Raw genomic sequence first — 19,452 nt, 5'->3', positions numbered from 1 at the left:
ATAACATATGCAGTAGAGTGCTAGGGTTTAGCTTACTATATATTATTATTATCCTTTATTTATAAGGCGCCACAAGTGTTCCGCAGCGCCTTACATAGTACATAGAACTAATAAGTAAACAAGAAACAAGTAACTTACAGTACATTACAGTGCAGGACAAGGACACGATTTATATACTTTGCTGCAATAGCGATTACAGCACTCACAATAAGCAGCAGTGAGTTGGCAGTCACGTGTTAGGTGCCCTAATGCGGGGAGTAAAGAGTAGAAGAAAATGTAAAGAGAAGCACATGAGGGAAGAGGTCCCTGCTTGTTCTAAAGGGGAGGGGGAGACAGACAGGGGTGACACAGATGGGGAGGAAAGAGCATGAAGTGGGTTAGGAAGAGAGCTGGAAGACCTGGATGAAGTAGTGGACTTGAGAGCCTGTTTGAAGATTTGTAGAGAGGTGGAGAGCCGGAGAGGGAGAGGAAGAGAGTTCCAAAGGTAGGGAGCAGCACAGGCAAAATCTTGGATGCGGGAGTGGCAGGAAGTAATCAGTTGGCGAGAGAGGCGGCATGTATTTGTTGAGCGAAGTGAGCGGGCGGGAGTGTTAAGGGAGAGAAGGTCAGAGATGTATGTGGGAGAGGATTTGGTGAGGGCTTTGTAGGCGAGTGTAAGAACCTTGAATTGGCATCTGAAGGGGAGCCAGTGTAGGGCTTGAAGGAGAGGGGAAGCAGATCTGGAGAGGAAGATGAGCCGAGCAGCAGCATTGAGGACCGATTGTAGTGGAGAGAGGTGAGAGACTGGGAGGCCAGCTAGGAGAAGGTTACAGTAGTCCAATCTGGAGATGACCAGCGAGTGGATGAGGGTTTTAGTGGCATCCTGGGTGAGGAAGGGTCTCATCCTGGAGATATTTTTTAGGTGGAAATGGTAGGACTGCGAGAGGTGCTGAATGTGTGGTTTAAAGGAGAGGGCAGAGTCTAGGATAACTCCAAGACAGCGCACTTTGGGGCTAGAGGAGATAGTTGTGCCATCAATAGATAATGAAATTGTGGGAAGTGAGGTAATGGAAGAGGGTGGGAAGATGATCAGCTCAGTCTTAGACATGTTAAGTTTAAGAGAGCACTGGGACATCTATGAAGAGACAGTTGGAGATACGGGTAAGAAGCGAGGGGAAGAGCTCGGGTGGAAAGGTACATTTGAGTATCATCAGCATAGAGATGATATTGGAGGTCAAAAGAGTATATATGTATAAAAAAAGCCAGAATTTCTGCTTTATACTGTACCTTTAGGTACCTATCCAAAATGTATCACTGCGGTGACAGAAGTTGATTCAGGGGCCTGGTGTTAATATGGGAGATAGAAATAAGTTTTGCACCACCTGAAATTTCCCTAAGCCCCAAACCCTAAATTTGGGCCGAAAATTAAAATCCACAAAGTGCTCCAATTTCTTCTTTAAACTTTAGGTAATGTTACAAAATGTGTCACTTCTGTGATAGAAGTTGCTTCTGGGGCCTGGTTTTATTTTGGGAGATGGAAATGTTTCACATCCCCTGAATTTCGGCTTTAAATTAATATTCCCAGTTTCTGCTTTAAATTTTATTTGCTTATCCAAAATGAATACCTGCGCTGACAGAAGTTAATTCTAGGGCCAGTTTTGTTTTTTTTTTACATTTGAGGAGAAAATGTTTTTGCAGCACCTGGAAACTTTAGGTACCTATCTAGAATGAATCCCTGCGGTGATAGAAGTTGATTCTGGGGCCTGGTTTTAATTTAACATAGAAGTCAGAAACCTTTTCACATGTATAGAAATTTCCATAAGCCCCGGACCTTAAATTATAAACAAAAATAAAAATTTCAAAAGCACCTCCAGAAGACCTCTGGAAAGATGTTGACCTATCCAGTCTGGATAGCTTCCCACAGCTCCCTGATATTTGTATAAATGCTGGATTGGGTTCATGTGGGTAGAACGTTGTGGCCACACCATTCGTTGGAACTCTCCAGAACCAATTCTGGACAACTTAGGACAGAGGAAATGGTGCATTATCCTGCTGAGATATTCCATCATTGTGGGGGTACATGAAGTCTATGAAGGGCTGCAAATTGGCATCAAGCAAAGCAACGTACAGTAGCGGTTACCGGTCAATGGGCCTGATTCAGCAATGGACGCAATGTCGATATTTACACAGATCGGGCGATTTGCCATTGCGCATGCGTGTAAGTTGCACAGCATATGGCTTGCAATAGCTTTGCAATTACGTAGCTCCGAGGATCCATTCATAAGTCGCACTGCGCATGGCTTGTAATAGCTTTGCAATTACGTAGCTCCGAGGATCCATTCGTCAAGTGGTCAGCATTTGGGGGAGGTAACGGGGGATGTGTTAGAAAAGCGCAGGCGTGTCTTACCATTTAAACGCCATTACATGGGCGTGCATAAGTTAGCCATTGTGATCGCTTGCGCAGCATGAGAGCTCTCTGCATGTGAGGAGAGCTGCAGTGTTTGCGACAGGTCAGACTTGCCGTACATGTGGCGTGACCGCCTGCTGTGAGTCGATGGTACAGATGTTTATGCAGGAGTGCAACATTGGACGGATATGATAAGACAGCAGCAGGCTGTCACAGCTGTTCCGTGCAAAATCGCACGTGCGATCGCATTAGCGTTATCTGCTGAATCAGGTCCTAGGATGTGCTCAGGAGCAGCAGCAGACCCAACCAATGCCACGTGAACACACCATTATGGAACCATCACCACCAGCCTGCACGGTGCCTTGTTGACACTTGAGGTCCATGAACCCCACTGTAATCCGGAACAACTGGAACCGTGACTCATCGGACCACACCACACGTCAGTCCTCCAAGCTCCAATTAGCGATGTCAGGAGCCCAGGTGAGGCCCTGTGTTCAGTGTTGTAGTGTTACAGGGGCACTCTGGTGGGTATCCTGCTCCCAGATCCTAAGATAAAGAACCCTGCATTGACCAGCTGGATATGTGTCTGGTACCTTCCTGCATTGAGTGTGGATGTGTCGCTTGTCTGTTACCATGGACAATTATGGTCAGATGGCGCTGGTCATGATCATTAAGCACCTATGGTCGACCAGTGTGCTGTCCGCAGTGGATGATAATGCCTTCTATGTGGTATTCCCGGTACACACGTGACACCATATATCGAATTTTGAACGTCCGCACAACTTTGGAAATGGAATGTCACATTCGTCGGCACCCACTATCATGCCCCTTTTCGAACTGTGATAATTCATGTTGCCATGCCATGAGCAGCCTAGCCGGTGTTCATACTGACTCACGAGATGTCAGATTACAACTGACCTGGGCATTTCCAAGACCTCATAGTATGGTGACACCACCTACCATTACCCTAACATACTACTATTCCATGACTCAGTGTATATATATATATATATATTTATTTACACACATTTGAGCACCTAGGCCTATTGAAATACTACACATGTTGGCAGAATTTTTTTGTGTATATATAAATGTAAAAAAAAAATGGATGTAGTCAGACAACCTACAATGATGGATATGGTTACGTCAAAATAATCGATGGTATCTATACTTGATTCCCACGTGAACTTAATGATTAACACTAAGCATTATGTTTACTAAAAACATCAGAGAGATCACTCGCTGACCCCAACCATAAGATGAATAGATCACCTATGTATCTCTTATAAGTAAAGATACCAGGAAACTTTATCATCGTTGAAAACAATCTCTCTCCCAGGGCTGGCGCTGGGCTTCTCTGTGCTGTACTGTCACACCCCTTCCCTCCCCCTGAGCACATACCCAATAACGCCAGCGGGAGGGCTGGATTTTCCGAAGTCGGTCTATAGAAATCTATGCAATTTTGCCGGGCGTTTCTGGGTGTTAACTGGGGGTGAGGTGGTGTTGGCTACTAGTCGCGGGCATGTCAGTGTCAATGACTGCAGCTAACCATACAGTTGCACTGGCACCGGCCTCCATGGTCAGTATGACATTCTGTTCCTACCATCGGCAGGTGCAAAGGACAGGACCAGTGGTGTGCAGATTGCACGTCTTTCCCTCAATAAGACACCTATCTGCCATGGCATTACCATAAAGACCTATCATCTGCTGCTCCAAAAGACTGCAACTACTCCCACCTCTGACTCATCTCCCTATTATGTGCTGCACCATAAGAATGCGGGAATACCTGGATAGATGCCTGTGCCCAGCCTTTCCCGACTCACTCCTGGCGGATGCACTGTTAGGGATGAATAAGATCCAAATAGACTGGGATCCACAAGGTAATTAACCTGGTGTATAGCAGCGGGCAAAGCAAGAGTTACATGTAAGAAGTATCTGGAGCTGAGTATGTACTGGAATCACAGCAAGGCAATAGTTAATTGCAGGAACAAACAGGTGCTGGTGTGTACTGGAATCGGAAGCAAGGCAAAGTGCTGACAGTATGATATCCAACTGCAGGACACTTGCTAGATGAGCTGACTGACCAAGCTGCAGTCTGTAATAACAGATGTATCACAGAGGCAAAGCTGTGACTTGAGTATAGATCCAGGTAAACAGGAAACCGCTAGCTGCAGACTTGTAATCACAGGCACAGCTGGGGTGAATATACTTTGCTGCAACAGACAACCACAGACACACAGGCTGGATGTGCACAGAACCAGTAATGCAGGATTCTAACAGCTTAGGGCCAGCTACTCTGGATTCTGGCTGGAGTATAACAGAACCAGCTATGCAGGATACGGACTGAGTTGTAGCGGGGCCAGCTACTCAGGATGCAGGCTGGAGTTGTAACAGGGCCAGCTATTCAGGATTCTGGGTGGAATTGTAGCAGAGCCAGGACTTGATATGATTAAACTGGCAGTGTGAATCCACTGGAACTCCCTGGGACTGGACACAGACCGGAGGTGACATGGAAGGTAAGCTGGAGGGTCTTGGCAAGGCACAGACACGGAGCTGGGATGGACACAGGACACGGATACAGGGCAGAATCCAGCAGGAGCAGGACTGGCAGGGACTACACACAGAGGACTGAGGCAGGGTTCAAGGACGCAGGTATACAATGGCAGGATACCAGAACAGCCAGCGAGACTGGGAACTGTACAGAGTACAGCGACCGCGCGATGAGCTCACTAGAATCAGGAATTAGAGAATTTCACCGGCCACTAACAACTGACTAGAATTTCTAATGAAAGGGAGACAGACCAATCACAGGAGTCATCAGGCGGGGTCGGGTAATGAAGTATTAAAGACAGGTGAGCTGCTGCACATAGCAGCCAGCATCCTAGTTGCTAGGAAACAGTCAGAATCCAGGCAGGGAAGGGCCACAGCGGCCAGACATAACATGCACTGCGTATTAATAAAAACATTCACACCATTGTTTATCTAAAAAAATCTCAACGGAATCTTGTTCCCACTTTTTAACACAATCTGGCATAGCAACAATTGCGGAAATGCCCAAACACACTGTAGATAAGGTATACAAATTAACCATGTGCGTTTTGACCTCAGCAGATTAGGTCAACAGACACATGGTCCCACTTCCGCGTTCACCACTCACTAATCAGAGCGTAACGCCGATACTGGAAGCAAGAAGAAACCCGTGGTGAAGGCTCCAGAATCTACACAAAGCTATTACGGTTACCTAGGCTGCTCCGTGTAAACCTCCTAGAACCCAGGCTAGCGAGGTCTTCTGCCACTAACAGCCATCCGCTGTTCCCTTAGAACTAGAAACGTACACCGGCACTTAAGTGGCTGCCTGGACTTAAAACTTGGAGTAGTAGTGGTTTACACAAATTACCTATGGGAACCAGAGAATAGCATGAGATACTAGATACCAGTAAGATAGTCAGGGGTACGGCAAGAGCCGGTAGTAGAACTTGGAGAGCTGGCAGTGCGGTTTGAGAGCCGTTAGTATAATCAGAAGATCTGCTGGTGTGGCTTGAGAACTGATGGTGTGGCTTGAGAGCCGGTGGTGCGGCTTAGAGTCGGTAGTACAAATTGAGAACTGATGGTGTGGCTTGAGAGCCGGTGATGCAGCTTCGAGAGACGATGGTGCGGCTTAGAGCGGGTAAAACGAGTTGGAGAACTGATGGTGCGGCTTGAGAGCCTGATGCAGTTTGCAAGCTGATGGAGTGGTTGGGTAGCCGGAGAAACGGTTCACTACAATGTGGAACAGGAACGCTGACCATACAGCAAGCCGAGAGATCCACAAGGAACGCTATAGTCGGCGAGGCGGCAAAAGGCCAGCGTGCACAAATAAGAGAAGGAACCAATCATGCTATGTTGTGGATAACACGTGACACCCTGCGGTGTCCGGATCGTAAAGCAACCGACGGAACTGGAACAATACTGCCAGAAGGAGCTAAATTGTCGGAGAGGAACAAGTCATGATCGCGACTTGTAACAAAAGCTTGGGACGCTACAGGGAAAGGATGGGGTAAGACAATTATTGTTCCTTGCACTGAGGCTCCCGACGAAACATTGTCTATCCAAAGAGCTGTATTAACTCAGCACTGCCCAGTGTAGCTGCATCTTTGTCTGTTATGACGTCCTGTCTGCCATTGTTCTTTGGTCTGTAGTACCAGTGTGCTTAGTTATTGTGACCACATGCATATGCAAGATTTACAAGCACTTCCATTCTGTGTTCTAAACTATAGATAAGAGGGACACACAAGCAGCTTCTGCTGATTAAAATGATATGCAGCATCCACATACTCTGTGTGCAACAGGAAACAATTTCCTGGTCATCGCGTGAAGTGGGACAGAGACACAGCAACGACCACAGTGAACATCAAGTGATGCAGCGGCCACCACTGTCTGCTACCATTGTAAGTAAGGGGAGGTCCACTAGCGGCTTCAGAATAACTGACGCCAACTCTGCCGGTCCGGAGACAAAATGGGAGCCCCCTACAGTAGGAACCTTCATGGTACCAGACCATTTTCACCAATTTGCAAAGATCTCATTAATGCACCAGAATATGGTAAAGAAAAGAATAAAAAGGAAGATCCCAGCACGGTCAAAAATGAGTGACCTGCTTTATCACACTTTACCTCTTTCGTTGCAATAGAAGATCCTACATATAAGATGAATCATATTATTAAATGACCTCACCAGTGTGGGATCAGTCAATCACAGCCTTTGTAGCAGCCATCTGATCTTACAGAGGGTTAAGGATACTCAGTAGGAAAGATCCAAGCAATCCAAACCCATAGATATAGATCCCGTCACCGTGTGGCGAGAGCAGGGCGGCAGGCTGCTTGAAATAAAGGGTAACCCTGCTTGGCATCACCAGTATGTTACTGGCACTATGTGCATCCTGGACATGTTGTATATTGTGTGTGTTACTTAGAAGCCACATGTGGGATCAGTAGTCACCGATATTCTCTGTATCATAGGCCTGATGGAGAGGTGAGCGCAATTCATGTGCGGCTGCGATTTCTTACATAATCACAATAGCGATAACAAGCAAATGCCAGTTTCAGCATTCACCTTCTGTAACAGGGCGCGACAGGCCGAGGGAACCCAGAGACACCCACTTCCATCATCTGAGCACAGTGCAGACCCGCTGGTAGTTATGAGCACTCCACCAGCCATGCACCATCGGGCTCCCCATCTTTTCCTCCCCCCGCCCCCATCCCCTTGGCTTCCTGGTCCTGGTTAGGTAAGGGTACAACAAGTAATACTATTTTATATTTTACTTATTTCAGTTTCAAAAGAGACTAATCTTTTTTACTGTAACCATTGTATTTACATTTATTTCTGCAAACTGTATAATAATTATTCAAAGTTTACTGTGGAATTTGATGTATTTGTCTACTTAATGATCTGCTGTTATGTTAGCAGATACGATTTGTATCATTCGCTGTCATGGTGTTTCAATAAAAATAAAACTTTTTTTTTTAAAACAGCAAAAATATTTGAGGGTAAATCTTTAGCTAAGAAGCTGTATCACAATGAGAGGACAGGAGATGGGGGGGCATTAGTGCCCCATGCAGTACACAACCTAAACGCTGACAGAGAATGGCTGAGACATCAATGGTTTGATAGAGGCTGTTTAAGGGCAGCGCAGAAGTTTAGAAAAGACGCCATCTGCTGTTTGAAAATGGGCACTACACGGTCAAGCGAGTTAGTTTGTAGTAAAAGATGTGCCGTGCGTCCCCCGCTATGTAACAGGAATACGATAGGTAAATAAGGACACAGCTGTGGTCAATCTAGCCCCATATCTCAGAAACGCAACGGTTTGAAAAGAACCCAGAGATCCTGTAAAAAGTTCAATTTGTTTTGATGAGCTTCAGATTACAGAGAGCACAGGTTGTCCCTCCAGCCGTCTGTTGTATAACATCCACTATCACACTGACCGGATCATAGAACAGGCCTATCAGAGGGTAAGTACAATCAGCATGTACAGAATTACACCTTTCACACTGGTGAAAACTACAAGCACTATGGCACATTGGGAGATGGATGCTTTTTGGCAGCATATGGGCATAGGTGAAGGGTGAGGACCTAAACAGACTCAAAGGGCGGTATTCAATTGTTATAGCGTGCCCGCGATCTCCCGCCTAAAGTGATGGGAGATCGCAGGACGCTATTCAATTGTTGCAGATTCTCGCGCTGATAGCGCCCATAGTGGTCGGGTTTAGCCACGCAAAACAGCTACCCCCGACCAAAGTGCTGGGCACGATTGCAAAAAGTGCAGTTCGGGCGCCCAAACAGGTCACTTTTCTCTCAGTTCAGCTCGCACCCCCCTAGGGCTGCGAATGGAAATGGTGCGCTGCCAGCTGATCGCGCCCGACAGGAGCAACAACTGAATAGCTCCTGTCGGGCGTGTAGGGGGGCGATACAATTGAATACCGCCCAAAGGGGTACATTTACTAAAGTGCGGGTTTTAGAAGTGGAGATGTTGCCCATAGATTCTACTTATCATTTATCTGGCACGTTCTAGAAGATAGTTAGAATCTGATTGGTTGCTATGGACAACATCTAAAACACCCGAATTTTAGTATATACACCCCAAAGTGTTTATATGCATTCCCACAGCACACATCTCATGATATACAAGTGTGTATTTGGGCATATACCAGCTGACGTCACACACTATGACCATTAAAGTCAGTTCTGTAGCTGTCGTTGAAGGGTATGATCCGCATCACTCCCTGAGGCAGCTGGTGCACTTTGTATTCTCCAGTACAAAATGGCGATGCAGAGATTTCGGTCAGTGTTGCAGGACTCGGCAAAGACGGCAAAAGGTCACTATAAGCCTGAACTCAACTAAAGTAATTTCTGAAGGTGGCTGTGACTCGCAAAACGCATCATGCTTGAGGAAATATTATTTATGAAATATTTGGGAATAAGTGATCCTTAAATTGCCAAAATACATGGCTGGAAAATATTTAACAACACAGACAGGCATTCACTATTCTCAGATCACCTGTGCCCAGGAGAAACAGCTAACCGTATGTTATGTAGTGGAGCAATAGGTATCCCAAGTGCTGATGACCTAGCTCTACTAGACGCGCCATGCCGTGGAGTGACTCGGTCTAATTCGCACAGCAATGTGATACCACAAGCAGCTTCTGCTGATTAAAATGATATGCAGCATGCCTATGTTCTGTGTGTGAGTGCGGGTGTATCTGCATGCGAAATGCTATGTTACAGGTCAGCGACTGTAACAGTGTAACGTAACGCTTCGCATGCAGATACACCCGCAGTCACACACAGAACATAGGCATGCTGCATATCATTTTAATCAGAAGCTGCTTGTGCTATATAGTCACATCGTTGTGCAGATAAGGCACATTTTAAGGTAAAAAGACGCACGAAGAGACGCTCCGCGTTACGTGTAGTGAGACTTGTATTGCATGGAGGATAGATGTATGTGGACACATCTGTAGTTCAGCTTTTGCTTTGTATTAGTGTTTTTTTTTTTTGTTGTTTCTCTGAAAAACATGATTTGATTAAAAGCGAGGGGGACTGTAGTTTTTTTTTTTCATTAATGTTTATATCCCCATAAATGCGCTTTGCCGTATTACAATGGTACCTGAAATGTGCAAATTGAACACATTTAAAAGCCAGGACAAGGCCTGAAACACCACCGCATCAAAGTTCTTTAGCAGGGGTACAGCCTTTTATTGTACTGGCATGCCCAAACACACCCCCTCCTCATAAATAATCCCTATAGCCATGCTTGCCGACATTTCGGCAGCCAGGTCAGACAAGCAAGGGAGCGTGGCGCAGTAGAGGGGGGTGTGGTCGGGGATACTACCCGACAATGGGGGTGGAGGGGCGTGGCCAGAGTTGCATCATTTTGGCTTCGCCCCGCTACACAATGGCGAGATTTTCGGCACTGCGAAGCAGAGGCTAGGGTCATAATGACGCGATTCAGCACGCTGCGGAGGTTTTTCTTAGATTTGCGGGGGGGTTACCTATTTTTCCAGGGGGCCGGGAGCGCCTCCCGACCAAATCAGGAGAGTAGGTAACTATGCCTGTAGCCAAATCTTTTTTTCACATATAAGGGTACATTTCCCTCATTCATATTCAGCTAGGATTGCTCAGATCTGCTGAGACCCTCCCATAACAAGCACATTGCACCCCTGCAGACAAATCTTAAACCACTAAGCCACGCAAGGATCTATAACATTTTGTGTATGTACATACATATCAATTGCCTAATAATGTATGTATTGTAAATTTATAAAAATAGCCATATAGAATTGGGATATATAAGAAAAAAAATAGCCATATATAATAAAATTACATTTGCACTTTAGCCTCATTTTCAGAACTTTGTAATAAAAAATAACAGGTTACAGAATTAATATGAACAATCTCACACAGATTACCCTAATAGAATAAGAGGAACTACTATACATTCCACATGAGTGATCTATGTTAATGACACATATTACGCCTTAGTGGATAATTATTACATATTAATATAATGTGTAACTGCAATAAATCAGTGAGGATTGAGTAAATCATATTTATGCTAACTTTTATATGCAGCCAGCCTGTTTTATATCTCACGGATATCGCATTACTCTGTGTGGATTTTCTGGTGTCTAACAAGATGAGATTTCTGTATATAACATTTCTCACACTCAGAACATGGAAATTGTTTCTCACCTGTGTGGCTTAGCTGATGTGTATTAAGTTATGATTTCATGGAAAAACATTTCCCACATTCAGGACATGGAAACGGCTGCTCGCTTGTGTGTTTTCTGATGCATACGAAGATGGGTACTTTGTGCAAAACATTTTCCACACTCAGGGCATGAAAATGGCTTCTCACCAGTGTGAGTTCTCTGATGCCTACGAAGATATTTTTTTAGTGCAAAACTTTTCCCGCACTCAGAGCATGGAAACGGCTTCTCACCCGTGTGAGTTCTCTGATGTTTAAGAAGATCTGCTTTCAATGTAAAACTTTTCTCACACTCGGAACATGGAAAGGGTTTCTCTCCTGTATGAGTTCTCTGATGTGCAACAAGAGCGTATTTCGATGTCAAACATTTCCCACACTCAGAACATGGAAACGGATTTGCACCTGTGTGAGTTCTCTGATGTATCAAAAGACATGATTTACGTGCATAACATTTCCCACATTCAGAACATGGAAACGGCCTCTCACCTGTGTGAGTTCTCTGATGTGTAACAAGAGCGGATTTCGATGTCAAACATATCCCACATTCAGAACATGGAAATGGCTTCTCACCTGTGTGAGTTCTCTGATGTATCAAAAGACATGATTTATGTGTAAAGCATTTCCCACATTCAGAACATAGAAACGGCCTCTCACCTGTGTGAGTTCTCTGATGTGTAACAAGATGTGATTTACATGTAAAACATTTCCCACACTCTGAGCATGCAAATAGCCGCTCACCAGTGTGAGTTCTCTCATGTGTAACTAAGCGCGACTTATGTAGAAAACATTTATCACATTCAGAACAGGCAAATACTTTGTGACTTGTACTACATGAAGCGATATCGGAGTCATCAGTAGAACATTCCTCATTATCAGATGGATCAGGTGACACATCAGCACTGTGACGTACGCCATGCATATTTAGGGTAAGGGGGTTTTCTCCAGGAGAATTTCCTGTGATGCTGTCATCTTCTATTTTCAAATCTGAAAACAAAATGGGATATCCATCAGCGGTGCTCCTGCTTGTGCTGGAAATAAATGTATGGTAATAGATATCTTGTATTTACAAGAGGGAGCATATGTTTTATATTATTATTATTAGTCAATTAAAGAAAATTATTTGGTAAAACTAAAAAACTTTTTACCATTATACCAGGTGTGGAGTTTGTATATTCTCCCTGTGCTTGAGTGGGTTTCCTCTGGGTGCTCCGGTTTCCTCCCACACTCCAACAATATACTGGTAAGTTAATTGGCTCCCAACAAAAATGAACCCTAGTGTGTATGTGTGAGCATGTGATAGGGAATATAGATTGTAAGAACCACTGGGGCAGTGTCACGATCAGTGCAGTTCCTCTTCCCTGCCTGGGGTGTCGCTCTCTTCCCTGCCTGGGGTATCGCTCTCTTCCCTGGGGTGTCAGCACTCTGGTTTGAGCAATTAGTTGATTCAGCAGCTGTGATCTGCACCTGAACGTCCTATATAGACCAACCACACAAGTTCCCTGGTGCCAGTTCATCAAGTAAAGTCTGCCTCAGTGTCTGCACTCCGGATTATACTACCAGCTAGTATTCCTTGTGTTTTCTGTTGTTTCTGAGCATGGTCTCTGCATCCCAATATCCTCTTGCGTCTCACGTAAGTTGACTGGGAGATTTATCTGCTTCACCAGAGCTCCACTATCCAGGACTTGTCCAGTTATTGCTTCACCTGCTTGTCAAACTGCACTTACAATCCGGGACTGTGTTGTGTTGCTATCCAGTGTGTTTGCTGAGGCATATTCTCCAGAACCACTAGTGCCTTCCAGATTCTCTGCATTACCCTGCAGCATTCTAGATCAGAGCCTCCAATCATCTGTTCTCACCTGTGCATTCTGGGTAATCAAGTTCCTGGTGTACCTGCACTTTATAGTATATTCTGGACATTTCAGTCAACTCTGCTATTTATCAACCAGGACTTTGTGTATCCATATACTTCATCCAGCATTTGTCCTCCTCCTAAAGTCTGTTTTTAATCCCTGCATTATCCTGGACTGTATTACCATTGCATACCAGCTACTCAGGAATGCCTATGTGAATATTGTTACCTGTTTGCTTATCTTCCTGCTTAAATATTGCACCACCCTGTACAATAATGAATCTTACTAATTCCCCTTAATCAGCATTGTTTACTACAAGTATAATCATACAGGGGAAACCCCACTTTAATCCTGACAGGCAGGGACTGATGTTAATGGCCAAATATTCTCTGTAAAGCACTGTGGAATAAGTGTTCTCTATATAAAATAAGTGGTAATAAATAAATAATAATATATGTGCAAACAGTACAGGAGGTGCTAAAGTTGCAGCAAGTTCCAGCCATGAGTTTACAACTGAAGTTTTCCAGCCGACACATAAGTAGCAAACAAAACCCCCCAAACACAGCGACGCAGCCTCTATACAGATGTGTCCTTTATTACTGCTGCGTCTCACGTCATATGGCGCATGGACGTCCAGTGTGTACACATCTATAGGTTCCATTTGACAGTGTAAGATAAGAGATGACAGAGGAAGGTGTAGGATAAGAGACTGCTGTAGTGACAGAGGAGGGTGTAGGATAAGAGATGGCTGTAGTGACAGAGGAGGGTGTAGGATAAGAGACTGCTGTAGTGACAGAGGAAGGTGTAGGATAAGAGACTGCTGTAGTGACAGAGGAGGGTGTAGGATAAGAGATTGCTGTAGTGACAGAGGAGGGTGTAGGATAAGAGATGGCTGTAGTGACAGAGGAAGGTGTAGGATAAGAGGTTGCTGTAGTGACAGAGGAGGGTGTAGGATAAGAGATGGCTGTAGTGACAGAGGAAGGTGTAGGATAAGAGAGTGCTGTAGTGACAGAGGAGGGTGTAGGATAAGAGATGGCTGTAGTGACAGAGGAGGGTGTAGGATAAGAGAGTGCTGTAGTGACAGAGGAGGGTGTAGGATAAGAGATGGCTGTAGTGACAGAGGAGGGTGTAGGATAAGAGATGGCTGTAGTGACAGAGGAGGGTGTAGGATAAGAGATGGCTGTAGTGACAGAGGAGGGTGTAGGATAAGAGATGGCTGTAGTGACAGAGGAGGGTGTAGGATAAGAGATGGCTGTAGTGACAGAGGAGGGTGTAGGATAAGAGATGGCTGTAGTGACAGAGGAGGGTGTAGGATAAGAGAGTGCTGTAGTGACAGAGGAGGGTGTAGGATAAGAGAGTGCTGTAGTGACAGAGGAGGGTGTAGAATAAGAGATGGCTGTAGTGACAGAGGAGGGTGTAGGATAAGAGATGGCTGTAGTGACAGAGGAGGGTGTAGGATAAGAGATTGCTGTAGTGACAGAACAAGGAGAATATGTGACTGTTCTGTACTTAGTGATTATTACTCACCTGTGCTGATAGCTGTAGGGATTTCCTCCTCCTTACACTGCTGATCACACATCACAGACGTCTCTTCTTCTCCTTCTACATTTTCTTCTTTTATATTAGTCAGTTTTTCACCCTAAATAACCCACAAAACAATAAAACACAATAATAATGTCAGATTATCAGTAAATCAGTTTAAAGAGAAGATCAGTGTATTATACACAAACAGCTGGTCTATGTTTATACAGCAGAAAGTCACTTTGGTATAAGATAAAACCTTAATTACTATCTACTTGATGCTCCTATCTGTAATTGCCTGTAATGGTGCACATCAGAAGAAGGGTCTATAGTACAAATACATCTCCTATTCTATCTGTACATACATTCGCTAGTAAAGGGGACATTGGTTCACAAATTGGGACAAAGTAAATGTTTTCCGGTTTCTGTTCACTAGAACAAACTCACACACACACAAATACACACACACACACATATACACACACATATATACACACACACATAAATATATATATATCTATCTACAACAACCATAATCGTGACCAGCGCTTAATCCTTATAATCTGATCCAATCTTTGGAAAGTCCTTACATTAAGTGAATACAGTCTATTTAGTCCACACAATGAGCAAACACCTCCCCTGATAAGGGTGGCAGCTGTTATTTCTCCACACAGGACCATTGTTCAAGCAGACTAAAGGGAAGCTATCTAAGAAGTGTGAGAAAACAGCGCCATCTAGTGTAACATATTATGTCTTAATAAGTGTTTTAAAAGAATTATACAAAACATACAATTGTACAAAAGAATCTGTGTATTTGTTGAGATTATTTTCTGCAGGTCTCTTCCTAGAGGATCCCGATTATCTCAAGGTGAAGTATTTTCTTAGCATTATGTATATGTAATTATTGATAGGTGTGCAACAACACTGGGATGGAGCCACAGGGATATGCTAATGAGACATGGAAATGATTACACCTATTAAGCTAATTGGTAGCCTATAACTGATTCCCCTTGAGGTATATATTGCTGCTCCAGCAACCTGTGATCTACCCTCCGATGAAATCTCCGCGGGTGGAGAAACGAGTCACATGATCAATTCCAAGCTCTGGAACGCAAACCGGAAGCCGGGAACCGGAAGGAGAAGGACAGTGAGTTTGGCAGTGTCTCCTGGCTTGCTATAGCACCGCTATGGGCTGAAAATACAGCATAGTCATCCACAGTGAGTAGTCTTCATTCTAGCACCCTGCACCTGTCACAACCCGTGTAGTTCCTCTTACCTGCCTGGGGTGTCGCTCTCTGCTCTGGTGCTTCTAGCACACTCCGCTGATGCTACAAGCTTCTGATATACAGACCAGTGTGTGTTAGAAGCACCCGAGCAGAGAGCGACACCCCAGGCAGGAAAGAGGAACTGCACAGGTTGTGACAGGTGCAGGGTGCTAGAATGAGGACTAAGTGAGCATGCCCCTATCCCCATAATTTTGTGCCAACTTATAGCAAGCCGCTTTTACAGCCAGCAGTTAGCAGCAGCAATGATCTATTCTCCACTAATATAGGGTACAGACAAAGACTGTGAGAACCAAACATTTGTTGAAGTATCATATTGTTCATTTAGAACATTGGAATGTGTGCACATAAACTAGGAGCAGCAAACTGCCATCTGGTAATATACTGACACCTGCCTGCTCATTGGCTGTGACTGACGGGTCTATTTACTAAGCCTTGGATGGAGATAAAGTATCAGCCAATTACCTCCTTTCAGTTTTTGACCATGAACTAGAAAAAAACATTTAATATGCAATATCCAAACATACATGTAAGGTCAGGAAATAGAGTTTATCTGCTGTGGTCCAAATGCATATTCCAGGCAGCAAAGGGTGTAAGTCATCACATAACCACCTCAATGTGTTTCGTCACGTACCCACTGGCTGGACTTCATCAGGAGGATAAGTTGTATGTGCAACTGTGTACCCTATATATAAATGTTTCTGACTGGACTTATGGGGACATCTCAGAGACCATCATCACTAATGGTGGAACCTGTCTCCTAGGCACCCTCACCTCACCAGTCATGTCCCTGTGCTAGTAATATCGATAATAGTGATGTTACTGTGACACTCAAAGACCCCCTCACCTCCCCAGTCAGGACCCTGTGTTAGTAATAGAGATAAGAGCGATGTCACTGTGACACTCCCAGACTCCCTCACCTCCCCAGTCAGGTCCCTGTGTTAGTAATAGAGATAATAGTGATGTCACTGTGACACTCCCAGACTCCCTCACCTCCCCAGTCAGGTCCCTGTGTTAGTAATAGAGATAATAGTGATGTCACTGTGACACTCCCAGACTCCCTCACCTCCCCAGTCAGGTCCCTGTGTTAGTAATAGAGATAATAGTGATATCACTGTGACACTCCCAGACTCCCTCACCTCCCCAGTCAGGTCCCTGTGTTAGTAATAGAGATAATAGTGATGTCACTGTGACACTCCCAGACTCCCTCACCTCCCCAGTCAGGTCCCTGTGTTAGTAATATAGATAAGAGTGATGTCACTGTGACACTCCCAGACTCCCTCACCTCCCCAGTCAGGTCCCTGTGTTAGTAATAGAGATAATAGTGATGTCACTGTGACACTCCCAGACTCCCTCACCTCCCCAGTCAGGTCCCTGTGTTAGTAATAGAGATAAGAGTGATATCACTGTGACACTCCCAGACTCCCTCACCTCCCCAGTCAGGTCCCTGTGTTAGTAATAGAGATAAGAGTGATATCACTGTGACACCCCCAGACCCCCTCAATACTATATACACTACATGGATAATCGCTAAAATGAACTTTAATAAACATAATTTAATGTCTGACCTTGTATATTCTTATATTTTCCATGACGGCATCTATACAGGACTGTCTTCTGGTTATTGTCTTTGTGCCCTTCTCACAGCTTAATCCCTCTGCAAATAGATGACAATAACCACACACGTAAAACAAAGCATAATGAGCCCAGTAACTGTGACTGTGTTTACTCCAGTAAATTAAATTGCTGTATATAAAAACTAGCATTTTTCCAAATCTATATCAGCAAAGAATAATTAGGTCTGTCTGAAGGCAGCTCAGTCTAGCTGGTCTATTTACTGTAGTGGGGTAAACCCATTCCTCAGCAAAAGCCCCCCGTCATCTCCCGAAGTGTGCCGATTCGTTACCACAGTACCCCACACTGATTATAATGCTCACTGCTAATGGGAGTAATAATACTAAGTGCAGTAAGGAATGAGCACACTCCTGGAGATATATAGCAATAATATACAGATAATGACCAGACAATACCATCACTCATTTATACTGTCACCTGCCAAAGGACAATGGTATAACTTCTGATCATGTGGAAGACATTGCATAGGGTTCCCGCTAGGCTGTTTTAGCGGGGAGCTGCACTCTGCCCGATTTCAAAAGGGCAAAATGTGCCCTGCCCTTTTGGCGGCGCCCAGCTAAAACAACCTGCCCGATGCTGTCCTCACCCGCAGGCTGCAGTGTCCCGAGGGTGGAAAAAATTAGCGTTGCTGCGTTCACCGCATGCGCCCGGCATCTATTCATAGAGACAGACACGCGCCCTTTTTGGGCGAGCATGAGTGCCCCTTTTTAGGCCCGGCGCTGGACCTAGAGTGAACGCTACATGCATAACCTTTTTTAGGGTTTTAATCAGCTGCCTGATCGGAAGGGTTGGGTAAGAGATACCGGCGTTTGGGATCTCGGCGGTCAGAATCTTGACACTGGCATCCCAACAGGGATAGGATACCCACACCTGTCAGTAACTATCCTAACACAACCCCTAACCCTCACTCCTCGCAGCCTAAACCTAATCCCTCGGGACATATAGTTGTACGATCTCCCGAGCGTGCTGGATGATCGATATCGATCATCCAGTACACTATGTACCCACCAACGACTATAGCAACCCGCGATCTCAATATAGTAACCTGGTCGATATCGGCCAGGCTGGCCTGCATGTACGGGCGATGGTTGATATCGTTATCCTCCTTGCGTGCCCACGCATCGCAGGTCGTTGGCCACCGAAAAATGGACAATATAAACGATATGATCGTTGTCGTTCATATTGTCCATTTTAATCAGGGTTGCCTACCTTTAATATTCTCTTCCCGGGAGAAGCCCGGGTAAGAGAAGCAGCAGGGGGCCGACGAGGGCGGGGCTTGACGATTCGCGTCATTAAGCCCCGCCCCCTCGCGGTAAAATTGCCGCGATTGGGCACAATTTACATAGGGGGCGGGGCCAAATGCTGTGATTCATGCAGAATCACAGCTTAAGCCCCGCCCCCTTCACGGAGACCCGCGATTGCCGCGGGTATTCTCCTAATTCTGCCCACTTCACTAGGAAGTGGGCAGAATGCGGGAGAAATGCCTACCCTTCCGGGGGTGCGGGGGGTTACCCGAAAAATCGGGAGCCTCCCGCGAAAACCGGGAGGGTAGGCATGTATGATTTTAATCATACCATGTACACACCATAACACTTCCCCTGTTATCACATCTCCTTCCATTCACTCCTCCCAATCTGCAGCGCCTTCAAAGCACCAACCCGTGCTCATCCTCACTGCACTCCATCCGTGCTTACCTCACTACACGCCACATGTACCCTGCCTCACTGCACCCCATCCTGGGCACACCCTCAGTCACTGCACCCTACCCGAGATCACGCTCACTGCAGCTTCTCACCCCGTTAACAGCTTCTCCAAAATCTCTCTGGGACTTTGCTAGGCCGCCGCCGCCACCACTATTCTGGAGACCACAGAAAAATGGCCGCCGCGGGTCTGCAGTGAGGACACTAGAAACGTATGTTGCTCTAGTGACTGCCAGTATAATGTATGTCGGGGCTACCGCGCTCGGTCATCCATACACGGGCAGCGCGGCCCACGTTGGACGCTGCTGCGGATACAAGGACAGCGGTGGCCGCTTC

The 19,452-nt window shown here is 45.4% G+C and overlaps 1 protein-coding gene across 1 annotated transcript in view; it reads right to left on the bottom strand.

Annotated features, from left to right (window-relative positions):
* LOC148507970 (uncharacterized) overlaps window positions 1-19,452 on the bottom strand; it is a 112,157-nt gene that overhangs the window by 44,629 nt on the left and 48,076 nt on the right. The window contains exons 5-9 of the mRNA XM_088445055.1: window positions 19,212-19,216; window positions 17,350-17,438; window positions 14,505-14,616; window positions 11,530-12,111; window positions 11,218-11,445 (exon numbers count right to left, since the gene is read on the bottom strand). Coding sequence (XP_088301181.1) covers window positions 11,218-11,445; window positions 11,530-12,111; window positions 14,505-14,616; window positions 17,350-17,438; window positions 19,212-19,216 — 1,016 coding nt within the window. The remainder of the gene's footprint in view (window positions 1-11,217; window positions 11,446-11,529; window positions 12,112-14,504; window positions 14,617-17,349; window positions 17,439-19,211; window positions 19,217-19,452) is intronic.

This window comes from Taudactylus pleione, unplaced genomic scaffold (assembly GCF_031769625.1).
Source record: "Taudactylus pleione unplaced genomic scaffold, aTauple2 ptg000377l, whole genome shotgun sequence".
Lineage (NCBI taxonomy): Eukaryota > Metazoa > Chordata > Amphibia > Anura > Myobatrachidae > Taudactylus > Taudactylus pleione.
The sequence above is the reverse complement of the archived record's forward strand: the minus strand, read 5'-3'. Positions and strand labels throughout refer to the sequence as shown.